At 44.4% G+C, this 20,350-nt stretch overlaps 3 protein-coding genes across 3 annotated transcripts; 2 read left to right on the forward strand and 1 right to left on the reverse strand.

Annotated features, from left to right (window-relative positions):
- Positions 1-647: 647 nt before the first annotated feature.
- LOC108100637 (mucin-2) lies at positions 648-7,994 on the reverse strand. The gene is made up of 4 exons (XM_043207728.1): positions 7,965-7,994; positions 7,411-7,908; positions 902-7,046; positions 648-831 (listed from the first exon to the last, which is right to left on the reverse strand). Exons 1-3 carry the CDS (start codon positions 7,969-7,971, stop codon positions 904-906), a joined length of 6,648 nt encoding a protein of 2,215 aa, XP_043063663.1. The 5' UTR covers positions 7,972-7,994; the 3' UTR covers positions 648-831; positions 902-903.
- A 1,402-nt stretch (positions 7,995-9,396) lies between these two features.
- Positions 9,397-10,324, forward strand: LOC108100636 (cell surface glycoprotein 1). Its single transcript, XM_017204638.1, has 2 exons — positions 9,397-9,410; positions 9,477-10,324. Exons 1-2 carry the CDS (start codon positions 9,404-9,406, stop codon positions 10,286-10,288), a joined length of 819 nt encoding a protein of 272 aa, XP_017060127.1. The 5' UTR covers positions 9,397-9,403; the 3' UTR covers positions 10,289-10,324.
- Positions 10,325-10,514: 190 nt separating this feature from the next.
- Positions 10,515-18,485, forward strand: LOC108100136 (zonadhesin). The gene is made up of 13 exons (XM_017203888.2): positions 10,515-10,541; positions 10,603-10,651; positions 10,712-10,977; positions 11,162-11,725; positions 11,786-13,021; positions 13,080-13,244; positions 13,316-13,495; positions 13,557-13,724; positions 13,776-13,964; positions 14,064-14,246; positions 14,303-14,494; positions 14,692-15,441; positions 15,997-18,485. Exons 1-13 carry the CDS (start codon positions 10,515-10,517, stop codon positions 18,400-18,402), a joined length of 6,375 nt encoding a protein of 2,124 aa, XP_017059377.1. The 3' UTR covers positions 18,403-18,485.
- The last annotated feature ends 1,865 nt before the right edge of the window (positions 18,486-20,350 follow it).

Consider the following 20,350-nt stretch of genomic DNA (forward strand, 5'->3'; position numbering starts at 1 on the left):
TCCCCAGCAAACTTATACTCACTTCGATGGGCTTCATTTTGATTCAGCCAAAATTGGCGGAAGTAATTGGCTTGTGATAACCTTTGAGATTAAGAATTCGCTGGTTAGTCTGTCCATCGTCATATCTATATATAGAGCTGCCCCTCTTCAAGCCCCCATTCAATGCTGAGTTCGGTTATTTCTTATCTGCTGAAAGCGTCTATGAGACCATGTGTTTATATTGAACTCAAGCATTAAATTTTAATTTTTTAAAGTCCCATAGGCTGTATGGGGTGTGTTTCAAGGCTAGCTATGTTTTTAATTGAAGCCTAGATTGATAAGATCTACGAAAATGCGTAGGAATTTTAGAATCCGAGTATTCTGACTAGAGAATACCCATTGAGTTGGCCTTTCTGGTACTAAGTGACCACAGAAACATAAGGTAAATGCCTTGTTTTATGCACAAAATTGCATTAATATTGCTAACTTAAATTAAAGTTTTAACGCTAAATTTATCTGAATTTAAATATACTTTCGTTTTATCCATGCCAAGGGTATTTTATAGTATAGAAGAGCATCTTTCCAATGAAATAAATTTGCATGCACCCAAAATGTCAATCTATTGGGAACATCTCAAAAAGCCTAAATGAAAAAAGAATGATCACGAATGTTTTTTATTTTTATTTATTAAACCATATTTGAGTGTTCATCTTATGCATGTTGGTATTTTCTTTTTATGTGAGGATTGCCAGCAGATTTTTATATTTATTAAAATATTTTTTCTTTCAATATTAAAAGACATATTTAACAAAATGATTGTATTAAAGCGGTTGAATACTGATTTCGGTTAACCTGCAAAAGTAAGGTAAGGTAAATATTTTATTATTGCTTTTTTATAAGTATTTAAAATATTTAAACTTACATTTATTTGCAAAACCGTTGCGACTTTTGGCACATTTCACTAACAGGGTTCCAGTAAAGCCCTGAATTACAACTCATGACGATTCCTCTCGAGCCAAGGCACTTTATGTATTTCGAGCAATCGCTTTCATAAACATCGAAATTTAATCCTGGTGCGCAGGAAATCGATTCTCTTGCCCGCGAATCTGTGCAGTATTTATTCGACCAATCGCAAACCTTGAGCTCCGGGTTCCAGTACAAATCCTTAGGACATTGGCTCTCATATGCCACGCCATTACTACATTGCAAGAATTTAGTACAGTCGGTCGGATGAGCCACAAAATCTACTCCCGGACCGCAGACATTCTCCTCTGGACCAACATTTTCCTCATCGTTATAGCAAACACTTTGAGATCCGCTGCAGACCAAATTCTTATAGTCCCAATAGGTATTACCTGGACATTCCATAACGAACTCGTTTCCATTACTGCAGTGGATAAACTTGCGGCAGTTTGTTGGGTGTGGCAAATATTCCAATCCACTGCTGCACGAAAGCGGTGGTGAAGTTGAAGTCGAGGTGTCGGGAAGAGATGTCGTTGACGATACTGAACTTGTGGAACTTGAATAAGAAGGAGTTAAACTACTTGTGGTACTCTCTTCGGTTGTGGAACTTTTAGTAGGATGTGGTGTGGAATCCTCTACGGAGGTGCTTGTTTCCGGCTGTTTCGAAGATTCTTGAGCAGTTGTCGAAGTTTCTTCTGGAATCGGCTTTGCCTCTTCATTCGTGGTACTATCTTCAGGATTGTTTGTGGAGGCAGTGGAGGAACTTTCATCAGTAGTCGCTGTTGACTCAACTATTGTAGAACTTTCTTCTGGCTCAGCTGTAGTAGTTTCGTCAGAAATTGTCGTTGAACCCTTAATCGTAGTACTCTCCTCAGGTTCAGCTGTACTAGGTTTGTTTGGATTCGGAGTAGAATCCTCTGCAGTGGTAGTTTTCTCCGGCTCATTTGCAGTAGTTTCGTCAGGAGTCGGAGTTGAATCCTCTACCGTTGTAGTTTCCTCTGGTTCAGCTGTAGTAGATTCGTCAGGAATCGGAGTAGAATAATCTGCAGTGGTAGTTTCCTCTGGCTCAGCTGAAGTAGTTTCGTCGGGTATCGGAGTTGAATCCTGTGCAGTGGAAGTTTCTTCTGGTTCAGCTGTAGTTGTTACGTCAGGAATTGGAGTCGAATCCTCTACCGTAGTAGTTTCTTCTGGTTCAGCTGTAGTTGTTTCGTCGGGAATCAGAGTCGAATCCTCTTCAGTAGTAGTTTCTTCTGGTTCAGTTGTAGTTGTTTCGTCAGGAATTGGAGTTGAATCCTCTGCAGTGGTAGTTTCTTCTGGTTCAGCTGTAGTAGTTTCGTCAGGAATTGGAGTTGAATCCTCTGCAGTGGTAGTTTCCTCTGGTTCAGCTGTAGTTGTTTCGTCGGGAATCGTAGTCGAATCCTCTGGTTTAGCTGTAGTAGTTTTGTCAGGAATTGGAGTCGAATCCTCTACCGTAGTAGTTTCCTCTGGTTCAGCTGTAGTAGTTTCGTCAGGAATTGGAGTTGAATCCTCTGCAGTGGAAGTTTCTTCTGGTTCATCTGTAGTAGTTTCGTCAGGAATTGGAGTTGAATCCTCTGCAGTAGTAGTTTCCTCTGGTTCAGCTGTAGTTATTACGTCAGGAATTGGAGTTGAATCCTCTGCAGTGGTAGTTTCTTCTGGTTGAGCTGTAGTTGTTTCGTCAGGAATTGGAGTTGAATCCTCTGCAGTGGTAGTTTCTTCTGGTTCAGCTGTAGTAGTTTCGTCGGGAATCGGAGTCGAATCCTCTGCAGTGGTAGTTTCCTCTGGTTCAGCTGTAGTAGTTTCGTCAGGAATTGGAGTTAAATCCTCTGCAGTGGTAGTTTCCTCTGGTTCAGCTGTAGTTGTTTCGTCGGGAATCGTAGTCGAATCCTCTGGTTTAGCTGTAGTAGTTTTGTCAGGAATTGGAGTCGAATCCTCTACCGTAGTAGTTTCCTCTGGTTCAGCTGTAGTAGTTTCGTCGGGAATCGGAGTCGAATCCTCTACCGTAGTAGTTTCTTCTGGTTCAGCTGTAGTAGTTTCGTCGGGAATTGGAGTTGAATCCTCTGCAGTGGTAGTTTCTTCTGGTTGAGCTGTAGTTGTTTCGTCAGGAATTGGAGTTGAATCCTCTGCAGTGGAAGTTTCTTCTGGTTCAGCTGTAGTTGTTTCGTCTGGAGTCGGAGTTGAATCTTCTGCAGTGGTAGTTTCTTCTGGTTCAGCTGAAGTTGTTTCGTCAGGAATCGGAGTCGAATCCTCTGCAGTGGAAGTTTCTTCTGGTTCAGCTGTAGTAGTTTCGTCGGGAATTGGAGTCGAATCCTCTACCGTAGTAGTTTCTTCTGGTTCAGCTGTAGTTGTTTCGTCGGGAATCGGAGTCGAATCCTCTTCAGAAGTAGTTTCTTCTGGTTCAGTTGTAGTTGTTTCGTCAGGAATTGGAGTTGAATCCTCTGCAGTGGAAGTTTCTTCTGGTTCAGCTGTAGTTGTTTCGTCTGGAGTCGGAGTTGAATCTTCTGCAGTGGTAGTTTCTTCTGGTTCAGCTGAAGTTGTTTCGTCAGGAATTGGAGTCGAATCCTCTGCAGTGGTAGTTTCTTCTGGTTCAGCTGTAGTAGTTTCGTCGGGAATCGGAGTCGAATCCTCTGCAGTGGAAGTTTCTTCTGGTTCAGCTGAAGTTGTTTCGTCAGGAATCGGAGTCGAATCCTCTGCAGTGGAAGTTTCTTCTGGTTCAGCTGTAGTAGTTTCGTCGGGAATTGGAGTCGAATCCTCTACCGTAGTAGTTTCTTCTGGTTCAGCTGTAGTTGTTTCGTCGGGAATCGGAGTCGAATCCTCTTCAGTAGTAGTTTCTTCTGGTTCAGTTGTAGTTGTTTCGTCAGGAATTGGAGTTGAATCCTCTGCAGTGGAAGTTTCTTCTGGTTCAGCTGTAGTTGTTTCGTCTGGAGTCGGAGTTGAATCTTCTGCAGTGGTAGTTTCTTCTGGTTCAGCTGAAGTTGTTTCGTCAAGAATCGGAGTCGAATCCTCTGCAGTGGAAGTTTCTTCTGGTTCAGCTGTAGTAGTTTCGTCGGGAATTGGAGTCGAATCCTCTACCGTAGTAGTTTCTTCTGGTTCAGCTGTAGTTGTTTCGTCGGGAATCGGAGTCGAATCCTCTTCAGTAGTAGTTTCTTCTGGTTCAGTTGTAGTTGTTTCGTCAGGAATTGGAGTTGAATCCTCTGCAGTGGAAGTTTCTTCTGGTTCAGCTGAAGTTGTTTCGTCAGGAATCGGAGTCGAATCCTCTGCAGTGGAAGTTTCTTCTGGTTCAGCTGTAGTAGTTTCGTCGGGAATTGGAGTCGAATCCTCTACCGTAGTAGTTTCTTCTGGTTCAGCTGTAGTTGTTTCGTCGGGAATCGGAGTCGAATCCTCTTCAGAAGTAGTTTCTTCTGGTTCAGTTGTAGTTGTTTCGTCAGGAATTGGAGTTGAATCCTCTGCAGTGGAAGTTTCTTCTGGTTCAGCTGTAGTTGTTTCGTCTGGAGTCGGAGTTGAATCTTCTGCAGTGGTAGTTTCTTCTGGTTCAGCTGAAGTTGTTTCGTCAGGAATTGGAGTCGAATCCTCTGCAGTGGTAGTTTCTTCTGGTTCAGCTGTAGTAGTTTCGTCGGGAATCGGAGTCGAATCCTCTGCAGTGGAAGTTTCTTCTGGTTCAGCTGAAGTTGTTTCGTCAGGAATCGGAGTCGAATCCTCTGCAGTGGAAGTTTCTTCTGGTTCAGCTGTAGTAGTTTCGTCGGGAATTGGAGTCGAATCCTCTACCGTAGTAGTTTCTTCTGGTTCAGCTGTAGTTGTTTCGTCGGGAATCGGAGTCGAATCCTCTTCAGTAGTAGTTTCTTCTGGTTCAGTTGTAGTTGTTTCGTCAGGAATTGGAGTTGAATCCTCTGCAGTGGAAGTTTCTTCTGGTTCAGCTGTAGTTGTTTCGTCTGGAGTCGGAGTTGAATCTTCTGCAGTGGTAGTTTCTTCTGGTTCAGCTGAAGTTGTTTCGTCAGGAATCGGAGTCGAATCCTCTGCAGTGGAAGTTTCTTCTGGTTCAGCTGTAGTAGTTTCGTCGGGAATTGGAGTCGAATCCTCTACCGTAGTAGTTTCTTCTGGTTCAGCTGTAGTTGTTTCGTCGGGAATCGGAGTCGAATCCTCTTCAGTAGTAGTTTCTTCTGGTTCAGTTGTAGTTGTTTCGTCAGGAATTGGAGTTGAATCCTCTGCAGTGGAAGTTTCTTCTGGTTCAGCTGTAGTTGTTTCGTCTGGAGTCGGAGTTGAATCTTCTGCAGTGGTAGTTTCTTCTGGTTCAGCTGAAGTTGTTTCGTCAGGAATCGGAGTCGAATCCTCTGCAGTGGAAGTTTCTTCTGGTTCAGCTGTAGTAGTTTCGTCGGGAATTGGAGTCGAATCCTCTACCGTAGTAGTTTCTTCTGGTTCAGCTGTAGTTGTTTCGTCGGGAATCGGAGTCGAATCCTCTTCAGTAGTAGTTTCTTCTGGTTCAGTTGTAGTTGTTTCGTCAGGAATTGGAGTTGAATCCTCTGCAGTGGAAGTTTCTTCTGGTTCAGCTGTAGTTGTTTCGTCTGGAGTCGGAGTTGAATCTTCTGCAGTGGTAGTTTCTTCTGGTTCAGCTGAAGTTGTTTCGTCAGGAATTGGAGTCGAATCCTCTACCGTAGTAGTTTCTTCTGGTTCAGCTGTAGTTGTTTCGTCGGGAATCGGAGTCGAATCCTCTTCAGTAGTAGTTTCTTGTGGTTCAGCTGTAGTTGTTTCGTCAGGAACTGGAGTTGAATCCTCTGCAGTGGAAGTTTCTTCTGGTTCAGCTGTAGTTGTTTCGTCTGGAGTCGGAGTTGAATCTTCTGCAGTGGTAGTTTCTTCTGGTTCAGCTGAAGTTGTTTCGTCAGGAATCGGAGTCGAATCCTCTGCAGTGGAAGTTTCTTCTGGTTCAGCTGTAGTAGTTTCGTCGGGAATTGGAGTCGAATCCTCTACCGTAGTAGTTTCTTCTGGTTCAGCTGTAGTAGTTTCGTCGGGAATCGGAGTCGAATCCTCTGCAGTGGAAGTTTCTTCTGGTTCAGCTGTAGTTGTTTCGTCTGGAGTCGGAGTTGAATCTTCTGCAGAGGTAGTTTCTTCTGGTTCAGCTGAAGTTGTTTCGTCAGGAATTGGAGTTGAATCCTCTGCAGTGGTAGTTTCTTCTGGTTCAGCTGTAGTTGTTACGTCAGGAATTGGAGTTGAATCCTCTGCAGTAGTAGTTTCTTCTGGTTCAGTTGTAGTTGTTTCGTCAGGAATTGGAGTCGAATCCTCTACCGTAGTAGTTTCTTCTGGTTCAGCTGTAGTTGTTTCGTCGGGAATCGGAGTCGAATCCTCTTCAGTAGTAGTTTCTTGTGGTTCAGCTGTAGTTGTTTCGTCAGGAATTGGAGTTGAATCCTCTGCAGTGGTAGTTTCTTCTGGTTCAGCTGTAGTTGTTACGTCAGGAATTGGAGTTGAATCCTCTGCAGTAGTAGTTTCTTCTGGTTCAGTTGTAGTTGTTTCGTCAGGAATTGGAGTCGAATCCTCTACCGTAGTAGTTTCTTCTGGTTCAGCTGTAGTTGTTTCGTCGGGAATCGGAGTCGAATCCTCTTCAGTAGTAGTTTCTTGTGGTTCAGGTGTAGTTGTTTCGTCAGGAATTGGAGTTGAATCCTCTGCAGTGGTAGTTTCTTCTGGTTCAGCTGTAGTAGTTTCGTCGGGAATCGGAGTCGAATCCTCTGCAGTGGAAGTTTCTTCTGGTTCAGCTGAAGTTGTTTCGTCAGGAATTGGAGTTGAATCCTCTGCAGTAGTAGTTTCTTCTGGTTCAGCTGTAGTAGTTTCATCAGGAATCAGAGTTGAATCCTCTATCGTTGTAGTCTCCTCTGGTTCAGCTGTAGTAGTTTCGTCAGGAGGCGGTGTTGACTCGTTTATATCTAACTCATTTGATTCTGTAAAATTATTCACTGGGGCTATGTCTCTTTGAATTGTGTTCCTTTTATTATATTTGTGTGATGGGTAACGATTAAATATTGCAGTTTGCAAAGTTTTTTTAAGGAAGTGGCCATTATCAATTTGATTGCTTTGCTCTTGAGAAATTTGTTTATGTTCAGCTTTCACGTGCACAATTTTGGTTAGTATCACAGTTAACACAACACAAAGCAGAAAATCCTTGCTGAGCAGCTTAATATAATTCATCGCTCCCGATTTGAGTACGAGTCTTATAAAAACATTTGTCGAAATGAGACTTCTACCTGGTGCATTCATATTTATAACCCCATTGTATGGCTCATTCACCATCTTATCTCGTAATTTTCGCGAAGCGTGTTATCTTTAAGAGGAACTCAATTGAACACCAGTCTGCTTAAAATCAATTACGTTGAATTGTTTATTTCTTTATTTTGCTTCCTAAGTACGTACATTTTTGTGGGTTATTACAAAATGATACACCAATTGCTAGCGGTTATTGCACTTGCTAGACATCAGAAAACGCGAGTCCATTGTCGCAAGTATAATCACACGACTGAAGGGGTTGGTTCCAAAACAGTCCAATTGGACAACTCAGTTTGAACCCGATATTGTAGACACACTGGATGAACTTGGTGCAATCGGGAGCGTAGGGCAAAAATGGTAATCCAGATGCACAACTCAGAGACGGAGACTTAGTGGTCTTGTTTTCCTCATCAGAACAGTACTGCGATTCCCAGGCGCAGACATTCAGCTCTCGATCCCAATAAAGTCCTTCGGAACACGATTTCAGGACACCTTCACCGTAAAGACACTGATAATACTGCCTACAATCTGGAGCTGGAAGAAATAGATCCTCATCATCACAAAGGACTGGAGGTGGCAGGGTAGTTATTTCTTCAGTGGTATTTTCATCTGTTGTGGCCTCAATGGTAGTGTCTTCTCCTGACGAGGCATTCGCACTCATAAGGAGTGCAAACAATCCCAGTATCCTGACAAGTTTTGATCCTTAAAATAAATTAAATATTATTTTTCGCTTCAGTAGATATAAACTTGTGAACCACCTTTCATGTTCCTAAAAATGCAACAACTTTTCTGTTAAAGTGCAATTTTACCGAGGTTTATATAGCCTTCAATTGACAGCTAACTATTTTTCTTTTTTATTTTTCTAATCTTTTGATTTACACGTGTATTGATAGTTATGGTAAGTCAACTATTATTCCTGTTATCAATTTATTGCTTTGCAATTCTCAGGGCTATTTGTCTTCTCCGACGGACATATACTCTTGAGACTAACACCAAGGCAAACAAAACAATTGTCTTACAAATTATTTAATTTATTTAAAGACTTGTCTTATGTTTACCAAACTTGAGTCATCACCTGAAATTCTTGGCTTCAAAGACCTTCAGCTATTCATTTAAGATCTACAAATATTAATTCATATTTATTTAAATATATTTTTCAGAAATTTTGATTAAGTAGAAAAACGTGTTGTTTAGTTTGTTGCTGAATATTTGCTTTTTGATACTTTAATGAGTACCCTTTATCAGCGTTACTCATTTTTAATGACTTAAGTTTGAAGTGTTCTGGGAATTTAAACTTCTGTCCTAGTTATTATAAGTGAATCCGGAAGCCTATAAACTACGTATCACAATGAAAAATTAATTATAGGCTTGTATTTTCCAAGTTATATTTGAACATGCTCTAATTAAAAAAATTCTATCTTATATAATTAAAGCAAAATTATTTTTCGCAGCAGAAAGCAGCAGAAAAATTATTGCACTTGTTTTTTATTATAGGGGGAAGTACCAAGTAAAACTTTGTTTTATTGATAAAATGTGCTAAAGGAAGGAAAGTTAAGACATTTGTGGGTAATCAAAATCAAAGTGATAAAAATTTTCCATTCTTAAATCAAATATGTGATTGGTCTTGTTTATGTCTTTTGGTGGCCATTACTTGCACATTAACTGTCCATTCGCAATACATATTGCTTTTTATCGAAGAATCAGTACCTTTATCACCAGTACACAATATTTTAACAGAGCAATGCCTTTAACATTGTGGCTTTGATTATGTTATTCTGCTCTGTTAGGCTATCATATTGTATCATTATCTTATCATAATGAGACATATCGAAATGTCAGTTGTTGGTCTTGAAAAACTGATAAACAAACAAGAGATGCTTATTACCGGATATAAATGTAGTAAAACAATTAATAATCGGTTCGATTTATTTTATCTAAATGCTTGAATTATCTATGATACTTTAGTTGATTCATTTCCTTAATTTCCTGGTTTATTTCATAGCAGCTTTAATACCTTATCAAGTCAATTATGCAGACTTATCAGACTTCAGCAAAGATAGTGCTAATTAATACAACTTAGTGCCTTGTTTTATGCTAATTAATGGCTGCATCGCGTGCATTGCAAAATCGTATAAATGCAACGCCAATCGAAGAGTTTTCATTGGGCTGAGTTGCTAGAAGACTGATCGCAGCTACAATGAGATGTAAGTACCGATCGAGAAGCTGAATAATATCCTTTAACATTATAGGTAAACGCTTTCGGATTTCAGTGGTCTGGATATTGATGTCCTTGCAGCTTATGCTCCTTGCAACTGCGCTCAGTGCCAGAAGATGCGTCAAGCCAACTGTTGCACCAACGACCACGGAAGATCCTGACGATCCCACCGACGATCCCTGGGATCCCACAGACGACACATCTGAAGAGCCATCGGATCCAACAAACGAGCCCCAGGATAGCACTCCAAAGCCCACCGATTTACCCACTGAAGTTCCGTCGAATTCAACTGAAGGTCCTTTGGATCCAACGGGGGATCCAACTGGTGAACCAACTGGTGAACCAACTGGTGAACCAACTGGTAAACCAACTGATGATCCAACTGATGAACCAACTGATGAACCAACTGGGGAACCAACTGGAGAACCAACTGGTGAACCAACTGGAGAACCAACTGGGGAACCAACTGGGGAACCAACAGGAGAACCAACTGGAGAACCAACTGGAGAGCCAACAAAAGAACCATCGGAAGGGCCAACTGGGGAGCCAACGAATCCGTCAGAAGAGACCACTGAACCTCCCTTAGATCCCACTAGAGAATCCTCCAATTCCACGAAAGAACCAACTAATCAACCGTCGACAGCAGAACCCACAACTCCAAATGATCCAAGTGGAACCACCCAAGACACGCCCAGCGTGGATGTGAATGCCTCGTGTCGAGCCCATCCGGGAGTCCAATTCCTGCCCCATCCGTACAATTGCCATCTGTACATCCACTGCAGCGGGGAAACGGGTTACATCATGGACTGTCCCAGTGACCTTTACTGGAACTCCATCGATCTGACCTGCGACAAGACCTGCGCCTAAATAAATAAAGCACTTAGAATAGCATGCTCTCAAAAATCAATGTATTTCCTTTAGCTTATTGAGTGATCTTGAGCTTGAACACTACCATGTTCATGACATTCATTCATAACTTTTCGAATTTCCATCGTCGAATTTTGGGGAGTGGTTAAACGGCGATAGCTGTTGACTTCCAGGAACTACACAGTTCACACCTCAATTAGACTGACATTATGGGTCCATGTCTAACATGATCAACATAATTGGGGGAGATAAGGTTACCTGACAGCACTAATTTCGTATATAAAAGACATGAAATTTTTGGCAATGATGCGGAGTACATTTCGACCATCACAAGCGGAATAAGACAAGCGAACAAGATGAAAGGTGAGCTCGCCAAGGATCCTAATTTTAACTAGGACTTCAAGTACCTTCTCCATTCTGTAGTTACTCTGCTAGCTGTGGTGGCACTCACTACAGTGGCTTCCCTGGTTGGAGCCGCCGATCCTGAATGTGTGTATCGGCGAATGAGAAACCTGACGACTCACTGGCCAAAGCCCTCGAGTTGCTCAACGTACTACCGCTGCTCCTCGAAGAACACCGTCCGCACGGTGACATGTCCTGCCGGCAAGGAGTACAATCCCAAGAACGGCAGGTGCTCCAACGCGGGTCGTGGCCTCTGCAAACTCAGCCTGGTGGCTCCACTCTTGGAGGTAAGTTCATATTTTACATTAGAGCATTCGAGTAATTCCAAGATTTAAACCGTTTTCTAACGTTGATATTTTATTAAACCACTTAAAAATGTTATTATTTTTTACAAGAATATTTTGTTTTTTTATATAGAAGTACCTATTCCTTTATTTCAAATCCGTTTAACCCAATTCTGATTATCTGCAGGCCACCAATGTGTGTTCCGACGAGGTGAACGGCGCTTATTTGGCCAACAGCGATAAATGCGGCGAGTTCTTCATCTGTGATGAGCAGGTGGCCTACGCGCAAAAGTGTGACTCCGGCAGTTACTTCAACGAGACTCTGGCTGCCTGCATTCCGGATACGGATTCCCTGTGCTGGCAAAACCTGTGCATAAACAAGACGGACGGAGTCTTTGTGGAGAACGAGAATAACTGCGGCAGCTACTACATTTGCTCGGATTCGGAGGCCACTCTGCAAACCTGTCCTTCGGGCAGCTTCTTCAATACCACGGTTGCTGCCTGCACAGTGGATGTCGGAAACTCGGAGTGTTGGGTCAACTTCTGCATCGGAAAGTCCGATGGATCGGCTGTGGCCGATAAATCCGATTGCTCCACGTTTTATGTGTGCAGCAACAACACGGCCACTCGGCAGGAATGTCCAGAGGGCAGTTACTTCGAGGACAACAACTGGGGCTGTGTTCCCGGCGATTGCCCCACGGAGCCACCTTGTGATGGATCCACCACCACAACCCCTGCACCTTGCGATGAGGTCACCACCACAACTGAACCCTGTGAGGAAGTCACCACCACAACCACCGAACCCTGTGAGGAAGTCACAACCACAGAAGCTCCGGCTTCCTGCGATTGTGGAGATGTTAAGAATGGTGACTTCGTTCCCGATGAGAGCAATTGCCGCAAGTATTCAATCTGCGTTGATGGCAAACTGGTTTCTGGAGATTGCGGCAAGGGCAACTTGTTCAACGCCACTCTGAGTGTTTGCGAGGTGGACGATAAGAACCAATGCTGCGTTGCTGATTGCACGGATGGAGTCCTGGAAGTGGATCCCCAGGATTGCACCAAGTACTTGACGTGCACAGCCGGCGATTGGGTATCCACGTCTTGTGCAACTGGAAGTTACTTCAACACGGATCTGAAAGCCTGTCAAGTTGATGAGAAGAATGTGTGCATTACTCCCTCGTCGACAGTGAAGACCATTTCCGCCAACCAATGCAGTGCCAAGGATCTCCCGACCAGTGGCAAGAACTGCTGGAGCTACACGGTCTGCGTGGATGGCCAGTGGGAGGAGGGAACCTGCTCCAAGGACTACTACTTCGATGACGCCGTTGGCATTTGCCGCGAGGACACCCGCAACGTTTGTCCCGAGAACCGATCGACTGGATCCCGCAAGAAGCGGAGTGCGGACACCTGCGAGGGAGGCATTCAGCAGGGAAGCATCATAGCTCATCCCACGGACTGCGACAAGTACCAGATCTGCGAGGGTGGACAGCTGGTGGTTGGCCTGTGCGGCGTGGGCAATCTCTTCCAGAACAGCAGCGGCGTCTGCTATCCGGACTACAAGGCCACCTGTTGGGTGTGCATCAACAAGCCGAACGGCTACCAAATGCCCAACCCCACCGACTGCACCAGCTACCTGACCTGCTGGGACGGAGTGGCCACGGAGCACTCCTGCGGATCCGACGAGTGGTACGATGGCAATAACGAGTGCGCCGTCGATGTCGCGGCCAAGTGCATCAATCCCTGCGGCTGTGGAAACGGCAACGTGGCCCATCCCATCTGCACCAAGTACTTCCAGTGCACGGACGGAGTGGCCAAGGTGGTCCAGTGTCCCGCCGGTCAGGGCTTCGACTCGGAGACAGGTTACTGCTCCTCCAACGTTGAGTGCTCTGCTGAGGATTGCTCCACCGCCTCCGATGGCACCACCTATCCCGTGGCAGGAGATCCCAGCAAGTTCTACTACTGCAACGACCAGGTGGCTACCATCGCCTCCTGTCCTCCAAACTCCGCATACGATGCCAGCCTGGGCTTATGCCAGTCCGAACCCAGCGTAAGCTGCCTTTGGTAATCTCTAAAAATAATTGTATTAAAACCTATTCCAACTGCAGACCAGCTGCGACCAGAGTGTTTGCAAGACAGCAGCGGATTACTCAACTTATCCTTCCCTGAATGACGACTCCTCGACCTTCTGTGTGTGCCAGGATGGCGGTGGCTACATCAACTCCTGTCCCACTGGCTTGTTCTACGACAAAGATGAAGAAGCCTGCACTTTCGTAAGAATATAAAAACATTATTGGATGGTAGATTAAATTAACAATATTTATATTTATATTTGCCATTACAGACAGGAAACTGCGATCCTCGAGTGTGCGATGACGAGTCGGAGTACTCCGTCTCCCAGGATTACGCAGATCCGAATAGCTTCTGCCTGTGCCGCGCCGGCGATCCTGTTTCAGTTCCCTGCCCCAGAGGCTACACCTTCGACAGCGAAAAACTCTTGTGTGTCCTCATTCCCCAGCCAGATGTAAGAATTAATACTTTTGTAATTAAAAGAAGAAATAATCAGATTTCCAATCCCATTTTAGCCACGTTGCTGCAAAAATAGCTGCGTCGGAAAATCGGACTTTGACACCGTGTCCGCCTTGCACACAGCCGATGGCTTCTGCCTCTGCGTTGATGAGGTTCCCAAGTACACCAACTGCCCCGCAAATTCCCAGTACGATGCTGACCTGGGTGCCTGTACTCCCGTTGAGGTAATGGTTACAAGTTTCCAGAGTTCCATTAGCTAATCTAAATTTTTGTAGGAGGAAACCATCTGTGCAGCGAACGAATGCGAAGCCACTTTGTGCGAGAACCAGCCGGACTATACTACCTATCCCCTGGGATGCAAGACATCCGGTTTCTGCTACTGTTTGAACAACTGTCCCGTTTATCATCCCTGTCCCGGTGATCTGGTCTACGACACCGATCTAGGCATTTGCGACACTCCTGTGGTGAGTAATGAATACTGAAATATAGAAATAATAATATAAATAATATAAATAATAGAAATAATACTGAAATATGTAATAATAACTATATTCCCTTGCCAGGATCCCGACTACAAGCCCAAGTGCAACGACGATCAGTGCGATATACTGGGGGATAACACCGCATTTGCTCCCAATGATGGTTTAGATGGCTTCTGCTACTGTGACGACGGTTTGGCCACTTACCATGATTGTCCCGCTGGCGAGCAGTTCAACGAGGAATTCGGCATTTGCCAAGCACCTGATGTAGGTTAAAAGAGGTGGTTATAAGAAACTTTTGTTTATACTCTCGTCATTTGCAGGATGCCTGCGTGACCGCTGAATGCGATGTTGCCAAGTGCGCAGCTCTGGGCAATGGCGGTACCTTCCCAACGAACTCGGCCACCGAGGATAGCAACTCCTTCTGCTATTGTGACGACGACCAGGTTCACCTGCTGCAGTGCGGCCCCGAATTGGTGTACCTACCGACAGAGGGAATCTGTGGGGTGAAGGAGGTGAGTAGATACTATAATAACAGTACTCACTTAAATAGCTTTAAATATCTAAAAGTAAAAGCAGATCCAAGAAAAGTTTTTAGCCCAATAATTGTACAATTTAATCACAATAAACACGCATTTTTGTTTGTTGCAAACACTAATGGTTTTTAATATTTAAAAATTGAATACATTGCTAATTATATGTTGTTTTCCAGGCACCTGCATGCACTTGTGAGGCTGGTAAATGCACCGCCACCGACGATTACCTTGCGTATCCGGCTCTGAATACGGAAAATGGCTTCTGTTTGTGCGTGGCCGGAACTCCGGTTTACAAGGATTGTCCCGAGGGCGAGAGCTTCGACAGCGACGTGGGTGCCTGTCTGTCAGCCTCAAAGATGTTGAGTGTCTACGGCATTTGTGATAGTGCCCTGTGCCACAGCCGAGCTGTCTTGGCCACCACCTATCCGGCCAAGAACACAACGAATGGATACTGCAGTTGCCAGGAAGTGGGTGTCTCCAGCTTCACCAGTTGTGCAGCTGGACATGTCTACGAGCAGATAATGGGAACCTGTGTGGTGGAGGCCTGTGATTACACCGTGTGCCTGGAGCGATCCGCGCCGGAAGCCTTCGAGGCGCGGAACACCACCGATGGATTCTGCTCCTGCAACGGAGTGCCGATCTTCCATCACTGCCCGAGGGGTCAGGCCTACGACAAGGTGGAGAAACTTTGCGCGATCAAGGACGCCATCGCGATGATCTCCTGCAGCCTGAAGGAGTGCAAGAGGCGAAGCCAGTTCGAACCCTTTGCCGCCGAGAATACCAAGTCCGGATTCTGCTCCTGCGATGACCAGGATCTCATCAGTGTCACCTACCATCCCTGTCCGGCGGGCGAGGTCTTCGATCCCGAACTCGGCGTGTGCTCGTTCCACAGCATCCAGAAGCGCTCCTTGGAGGCGGAGGAAAACGTAAGGTCCATCTCCCTGTTCAAGAGATTCTTCCCCAAACTCTTCTAGGCCAGCTTTCGGCCAAGCCCTCTATATACTCTACCCACTATCCTAACACTAACTAACTAGTTGTTATTTATGAGTTACGTTTCATGTGAATGTTCCGCTTGTTCCACTTCTATACGTATTAAATACCCACTAATGTACTCTACCCACATATGCGCTATAATAAATTCAAAATAGATGAATTACAACCTTTCGGCTTTTCATTTGTGTGCCTATAGAATGGAACATGTGGTAAATGGGGGGTTCAAAGTTCAAAGAAGCTTCAAAGTTCTGTGTGGCAATAATAGTTTCGGTTATATAGAAATGCAACTGCAAGAAATTATTATGTTTGGAAGTAATAACATAAATATTTAAAGTATTAAAGTTTAAATTAAGAAACACGAGTAGTACTTTTTGTTTTAGAACTTGTTCTTGAACTCCAGAAATTCCTAACCCTTGTTTAAATTTTATAAAATTTTAATAGCATTTCTTCTTTCCATTTTTAATGATAACAATTTGGTTTATTTGAAGATATGTGACCCGGATGAGATGCGTTCTGTGCCGGCAAACTGTTCCCAGTATGAAGTATGCATCGATGGCCACTGGAGGCGACGCACCTGCTCCGACCAGCGGTACTACAATCCAGAGCAGCAGCGATGTTTAGAACCGCGGGATGACTTGGTTTGTGCCTACGCCAGAGTATCGAATCTCCCGATCTGCAACGATTCAAGTGAATCCCAGACTGTGGCCACGAAAAGTGGCAACTGCTGGCAGTACTTCCGCTGCTCCGGTGGCAAGTGGCGCCTACGCAGCTGCCCCAGGCAGCACTACTACTCATCTGGGATAGAGTCCTGTATTCCAGTGCCGAGGGGCCACGAAAAGGACCAGAACCAAACGGTTTGCAATTGGGCGAGGGCAAAGTCGGCTGTGATTCAGGATTGCCAGCACCTGGAGGTGCGTCCTTCGTTGGCAGGCGGATGTCTCAGTTACCTGATGTGCCTGGACAACTCCTGGTGGCTGCACCAGTGTCCTCTGGGCATGTATTTCAGCACGGAGCACAACTACTGTTTGCCCAACGATGCAGGACAGTGTTCCCTGCCGGAGGAGCTGATTAATTCGAATTGCTCCGATGGAGAGAGCAGATCCCTGGTGGGCAGTTGCCACAGTTATGAGTTCTGTTCGGAGGGACAGTGGATTAGGAGGCGTTGCCAGGAGAAGGAGCAATTCAAACCCCTGATGGGTTGTGTGCCCAGCGATAGGAGCTGCCAGGATAATGGAATGAGGCGCGTTTGCAGAGAGGGTGAATTCAGAGCCCAGTTCAACAATTGCTCCCAAACATTCCTCTACTGCGAATCGGAGGAATGGCACTTGGGCAGTTGCCTGAGGGGACATGGTTTCGATTCGGATCTCAACAAGTGCCAGTTGCAATCGAAATGCCAGCCGAAGGTGAAGGATTTCGGTACGGAAAACCAATGCCTGGGTCAGTTGGATGGCCTGAGTGTTCCCGATCCCTCGGATTGCACTCGATTCTACTTGTGCATCCAACAAATGCCGGCCCTTCTGCAAAGCTGTCAATCTGGCAGCTTTTTCGACTCCAAAGAGGGTTACTGCCGACCAAATGATGGCTCCTGTCAGCTGGCCATTTGTTCGGGGTTGGAAGATGGCAAACTGGTGGCTCATCCGGAGGATTGTCGCTCCTACTACAGTTGCTCCACTCAGAATGGAACAACTTTGGTGCAATGCGAGGAGGGTCAGTACTTCCACAGCCTCCTCTCGATGTGCCGCGTGGATCATGGTCAGTGCAGAAAGGTTTCCGATCAGGAGGACACGGGAAATTCCACCAGCTTGTGCTCTGGTCTCCATGGAGTAAAGGTTCCCCACGAGACCTACTGCAATTTGTACTACGCCTGCGTGAAAGGCTTAGCAATTCCCATTGAGTGTCCCGTACAACACCAATTCAATCCGGTTCTATCGACTTGTGAACCGGAGTCACAGGCCGTGGAAAAGTGCCTCAATGGCCAGCTTGAGGGAAACTCCAGTTACGTTTACAGCTGTGGAAATCTGCAGGATGGCAGCTTTTTGGCCAATCGAACTGACTGCACTCGGTACTTTATTTGCGCAGGAGGAGTAGCCACTGCCCAGAAATGTGCAGCTGGCACCTTCTTCGACCCGGAAAAGCTGCTCTGTGTTGTGGATGACGGATCCTGTCCGCTGGTGGAAACCACTCCCGACGACGATGACAATCCCAATAACCAGCATGTCCCGCCAGATCCCCTCGTTTGCGAGGGAAAACATGGTTATATTATGCCCGATCCAGCCAACTGCAATAACTTTTACATCTGCGTTTCGGGAAAACTCCGCCATGAACTTTGCTACACGGATTATTTCTTCAATTCCACTTTGCAACAATGTCAGGCTTATGAAGTTAACTCTGATAGTGGTTATCCAACCGAGAAACCCGTGGAAACCCAACAAATGGAGATCGGTGGCCAGGAAAAGGCTGCCACTTCAGGAATCTGCAGAGATGCTGCCACCAGTTTCGCTGACATTTGTGGAATTATTGGAAACGGAGCCTCCGTGGCGGAACAAGGAGATTGTCGAAGGTACACCAGTTGTGATAATGATGAACCCACATCCCAGCGATGTCGCAATGGCGAAAGTTTCGACAGTCTCCTGGGAATCTGCCGGCAAAGCGATGGAACCTGCTTAATGGAGAATGGCGAAAGACTTGGTGTCTGCAATGGAAAACATGGACAACTGATCCGGGATGCGGATAACTGCCGAGGATACTTCACCTGTGTCCATGGGCAACAGATCGGTGGGGAATGCGAGCAGGGAGAGTTCTTCAATAGGTTGACCAACTCCTGTGAACTGGATGTCCTGCAGCAATGCAAAAGTGACACAGAAGACGTAATCAGGGGAGATAACCTACGTTAAACGGAGGATAATGCTTACTCTGTGAACTCTTGATCTGATTTAGTTAAGTCAAAAATTTGGTGGTGGTTGAAAACATATTCTACAACAATATTTCTTCCGGGAATAACAACATTCCTGTAGTTCCGATAAATATACTCAACTTAAATATCAACCAATTGCGATTCCGTGCAAATTACAAAACTTTAAATGTTTTTCAAAGGTTAAAAATAAATACCCATGTTTGTATAAAGTTGTAAACAACTCATTAACATGTAAATTGAGGAATTTTCTTTCAAGTTTGATGTTCCGCAATGAAAAACCAGATTGCGTGCACTTTGTTCTCTCATTTTCCTAAGTGCTCTGCGACATTATTGAGTTCTTTCAAAAGCTTTAGAGCGTTAAAAATAGACATGCAATATGGAAGTAAATAAAACTTGAACTATTTATTCACTAATAAACACATTAAATAATTAAAAGCTTAAACATTTAAGTTAAATGCACTTGCAAAGGGGCCTTACTTGACCCAAAAGACTTTTTCTTTTCCTCACTCAACTGACGCAATAAAGTCGACAAATAACAGCCATTTGCATACTTGAATTCTTGAGTACTTCTTCTACTTTACTAACAATAAGATACTGTCAATCAGAAACAAATAGAGCTGACAAAACGGTCAAATCAGCACGCACTAAAACCCGAAATAAAAAAAAAAAAACCAGGCAAGGTTGCTAGAGTTATTAATGACGTGCATTCAATCAAAATAGACTCCCGGCCGTACAATAATAGTACTTACAACATACGAGTACCAGACAATGTCGCATAGGACTCTATTTTTATGGTCACGAATTCGGGCTGGTAATCAAGCATAGGAGTAGTGCGCCCCTGGGATAGCTTCATTCAGGCCCCAAATTAATTTTGTCTATAGGTCAACCGCCATTATATACTATATTTATGTGGGAGTCTAAATGCCTGACGTCATCTACAACTATTACCACTGTGGTGCGGTGCTACAGGCGGCCTGATTTAAAATTAGAAAGTCATCACGAAGCACCTCGTGCAACAGCGAGTCAAATACCATATTAATAGGATATTCGTGTTAAAAGTACCCTTCGCATATCCCACACAATCATTATAGAAGCGTGGTTAATATGGTTTAGTCAGTGATGCGAAAATTTTACTAGTTTTCATTATCAAGAACTTATCAAAATGGTTGTGGATCTTGTTTTACTAAATATTTTGAACTTAGTAATATTTTAAACTTAACTTATTTTGAAGATATATTGGAACGTAACTTTGCTCTTTGTAATTTATTGATTACACTAAAACTTTGAATTATTTAATATATTTATAATTGTACATATCTTCGATCAGAGAAGTATTTCTTTTAACCAAATCATACCTAAATTAGTTTGATTTTAGCTTATTCATTTTAGGTTTGATACGTAATTTTTTTAATGGTATATTGTATAATTGCATAGTAATACAAAAAAATGGTTTAATTACCATTTTACTTTTAATTGAATTAAGTTTAAGCTCGACGGTATAACGTCCCAAAGGAGCACATATCTATCAATATGCGTCTAAAAGGTACTCGTTGACCACCCATCCCTACTCGTAGTGCTCCTTCCAGCGATATATACTCAAGTTCCACTCATCGGGAGAGCTGTGAGTACCAGTACAAGTACGAGTGCGAGTGCGAGTGTAACCGTGATTAGCTATCTGTCCCAGAGTGTCACTGTCCTGGCCAATGGGTCATAGCTCCTGGTCGGCCAATCGGTCAATCGGTCGGGAGCCGTCGTGGTGAGCGGAACGCCATATGGAAACCGGAAAGAGTCGAGTTCCGAGTGATATGTGAAGTGGCCAGGATGGACGTGCGAGCGTGTTCCTGAATAATGTGAACCTTGATTGAAAGATAATAGTTACCAAGTGCATTATAAAATCAATAGTGGATGGAACGTTTCAAGCTGGAAAT

Source organism: Drosophila ficusphila, unplaced genomic scaffold (assembly GCF_018152265.1).
Source record: "Drosophila ficusphila isolate 14025-0441.05 unplaced genomic scaffold, ASM1815226v1 contig_286, whole genome shotgun sequence".
Taxonomy (NCBI): Eukaryota; Metazoa; Arthropoda; class Insecta; order Diptera; family Drosophilidae; genus Drosophila; species Drosophila ficusphila.

Bases quoted from the DNA above. Each gene is read 5' to 3' on its own strand.
- LOC108100637 (XM_043207728.1), bottom strand. The intron at 7,047-7,410 runs AGCAAGTGCAAT...TGCACGTGAAAG, and splicing joins ACTCGCGTTTTCTGATGTCT to CTGAACATAAACAAATTTCT.
- LOC108100136 (XM_017203888.2), top strand. From the start codon at position 10,515: ATGATCAACATAATTGGGGGAGATAAG. The intron at 13,496-13,556 runs GTAAGAATTAAT...ATCCCATTTTAG, and splicing joins TCCTCATTCCCCAGCCAGAT to CCACGTTGCTGCAAAAATAG. The intron at 13,725-13,775 runs GTAATGGTTACA...AAATTTTTGTAG, and splicing joins GTGCCTGTACTCCCGTTGAG to GAGGAAACCATCTGTGCAGC.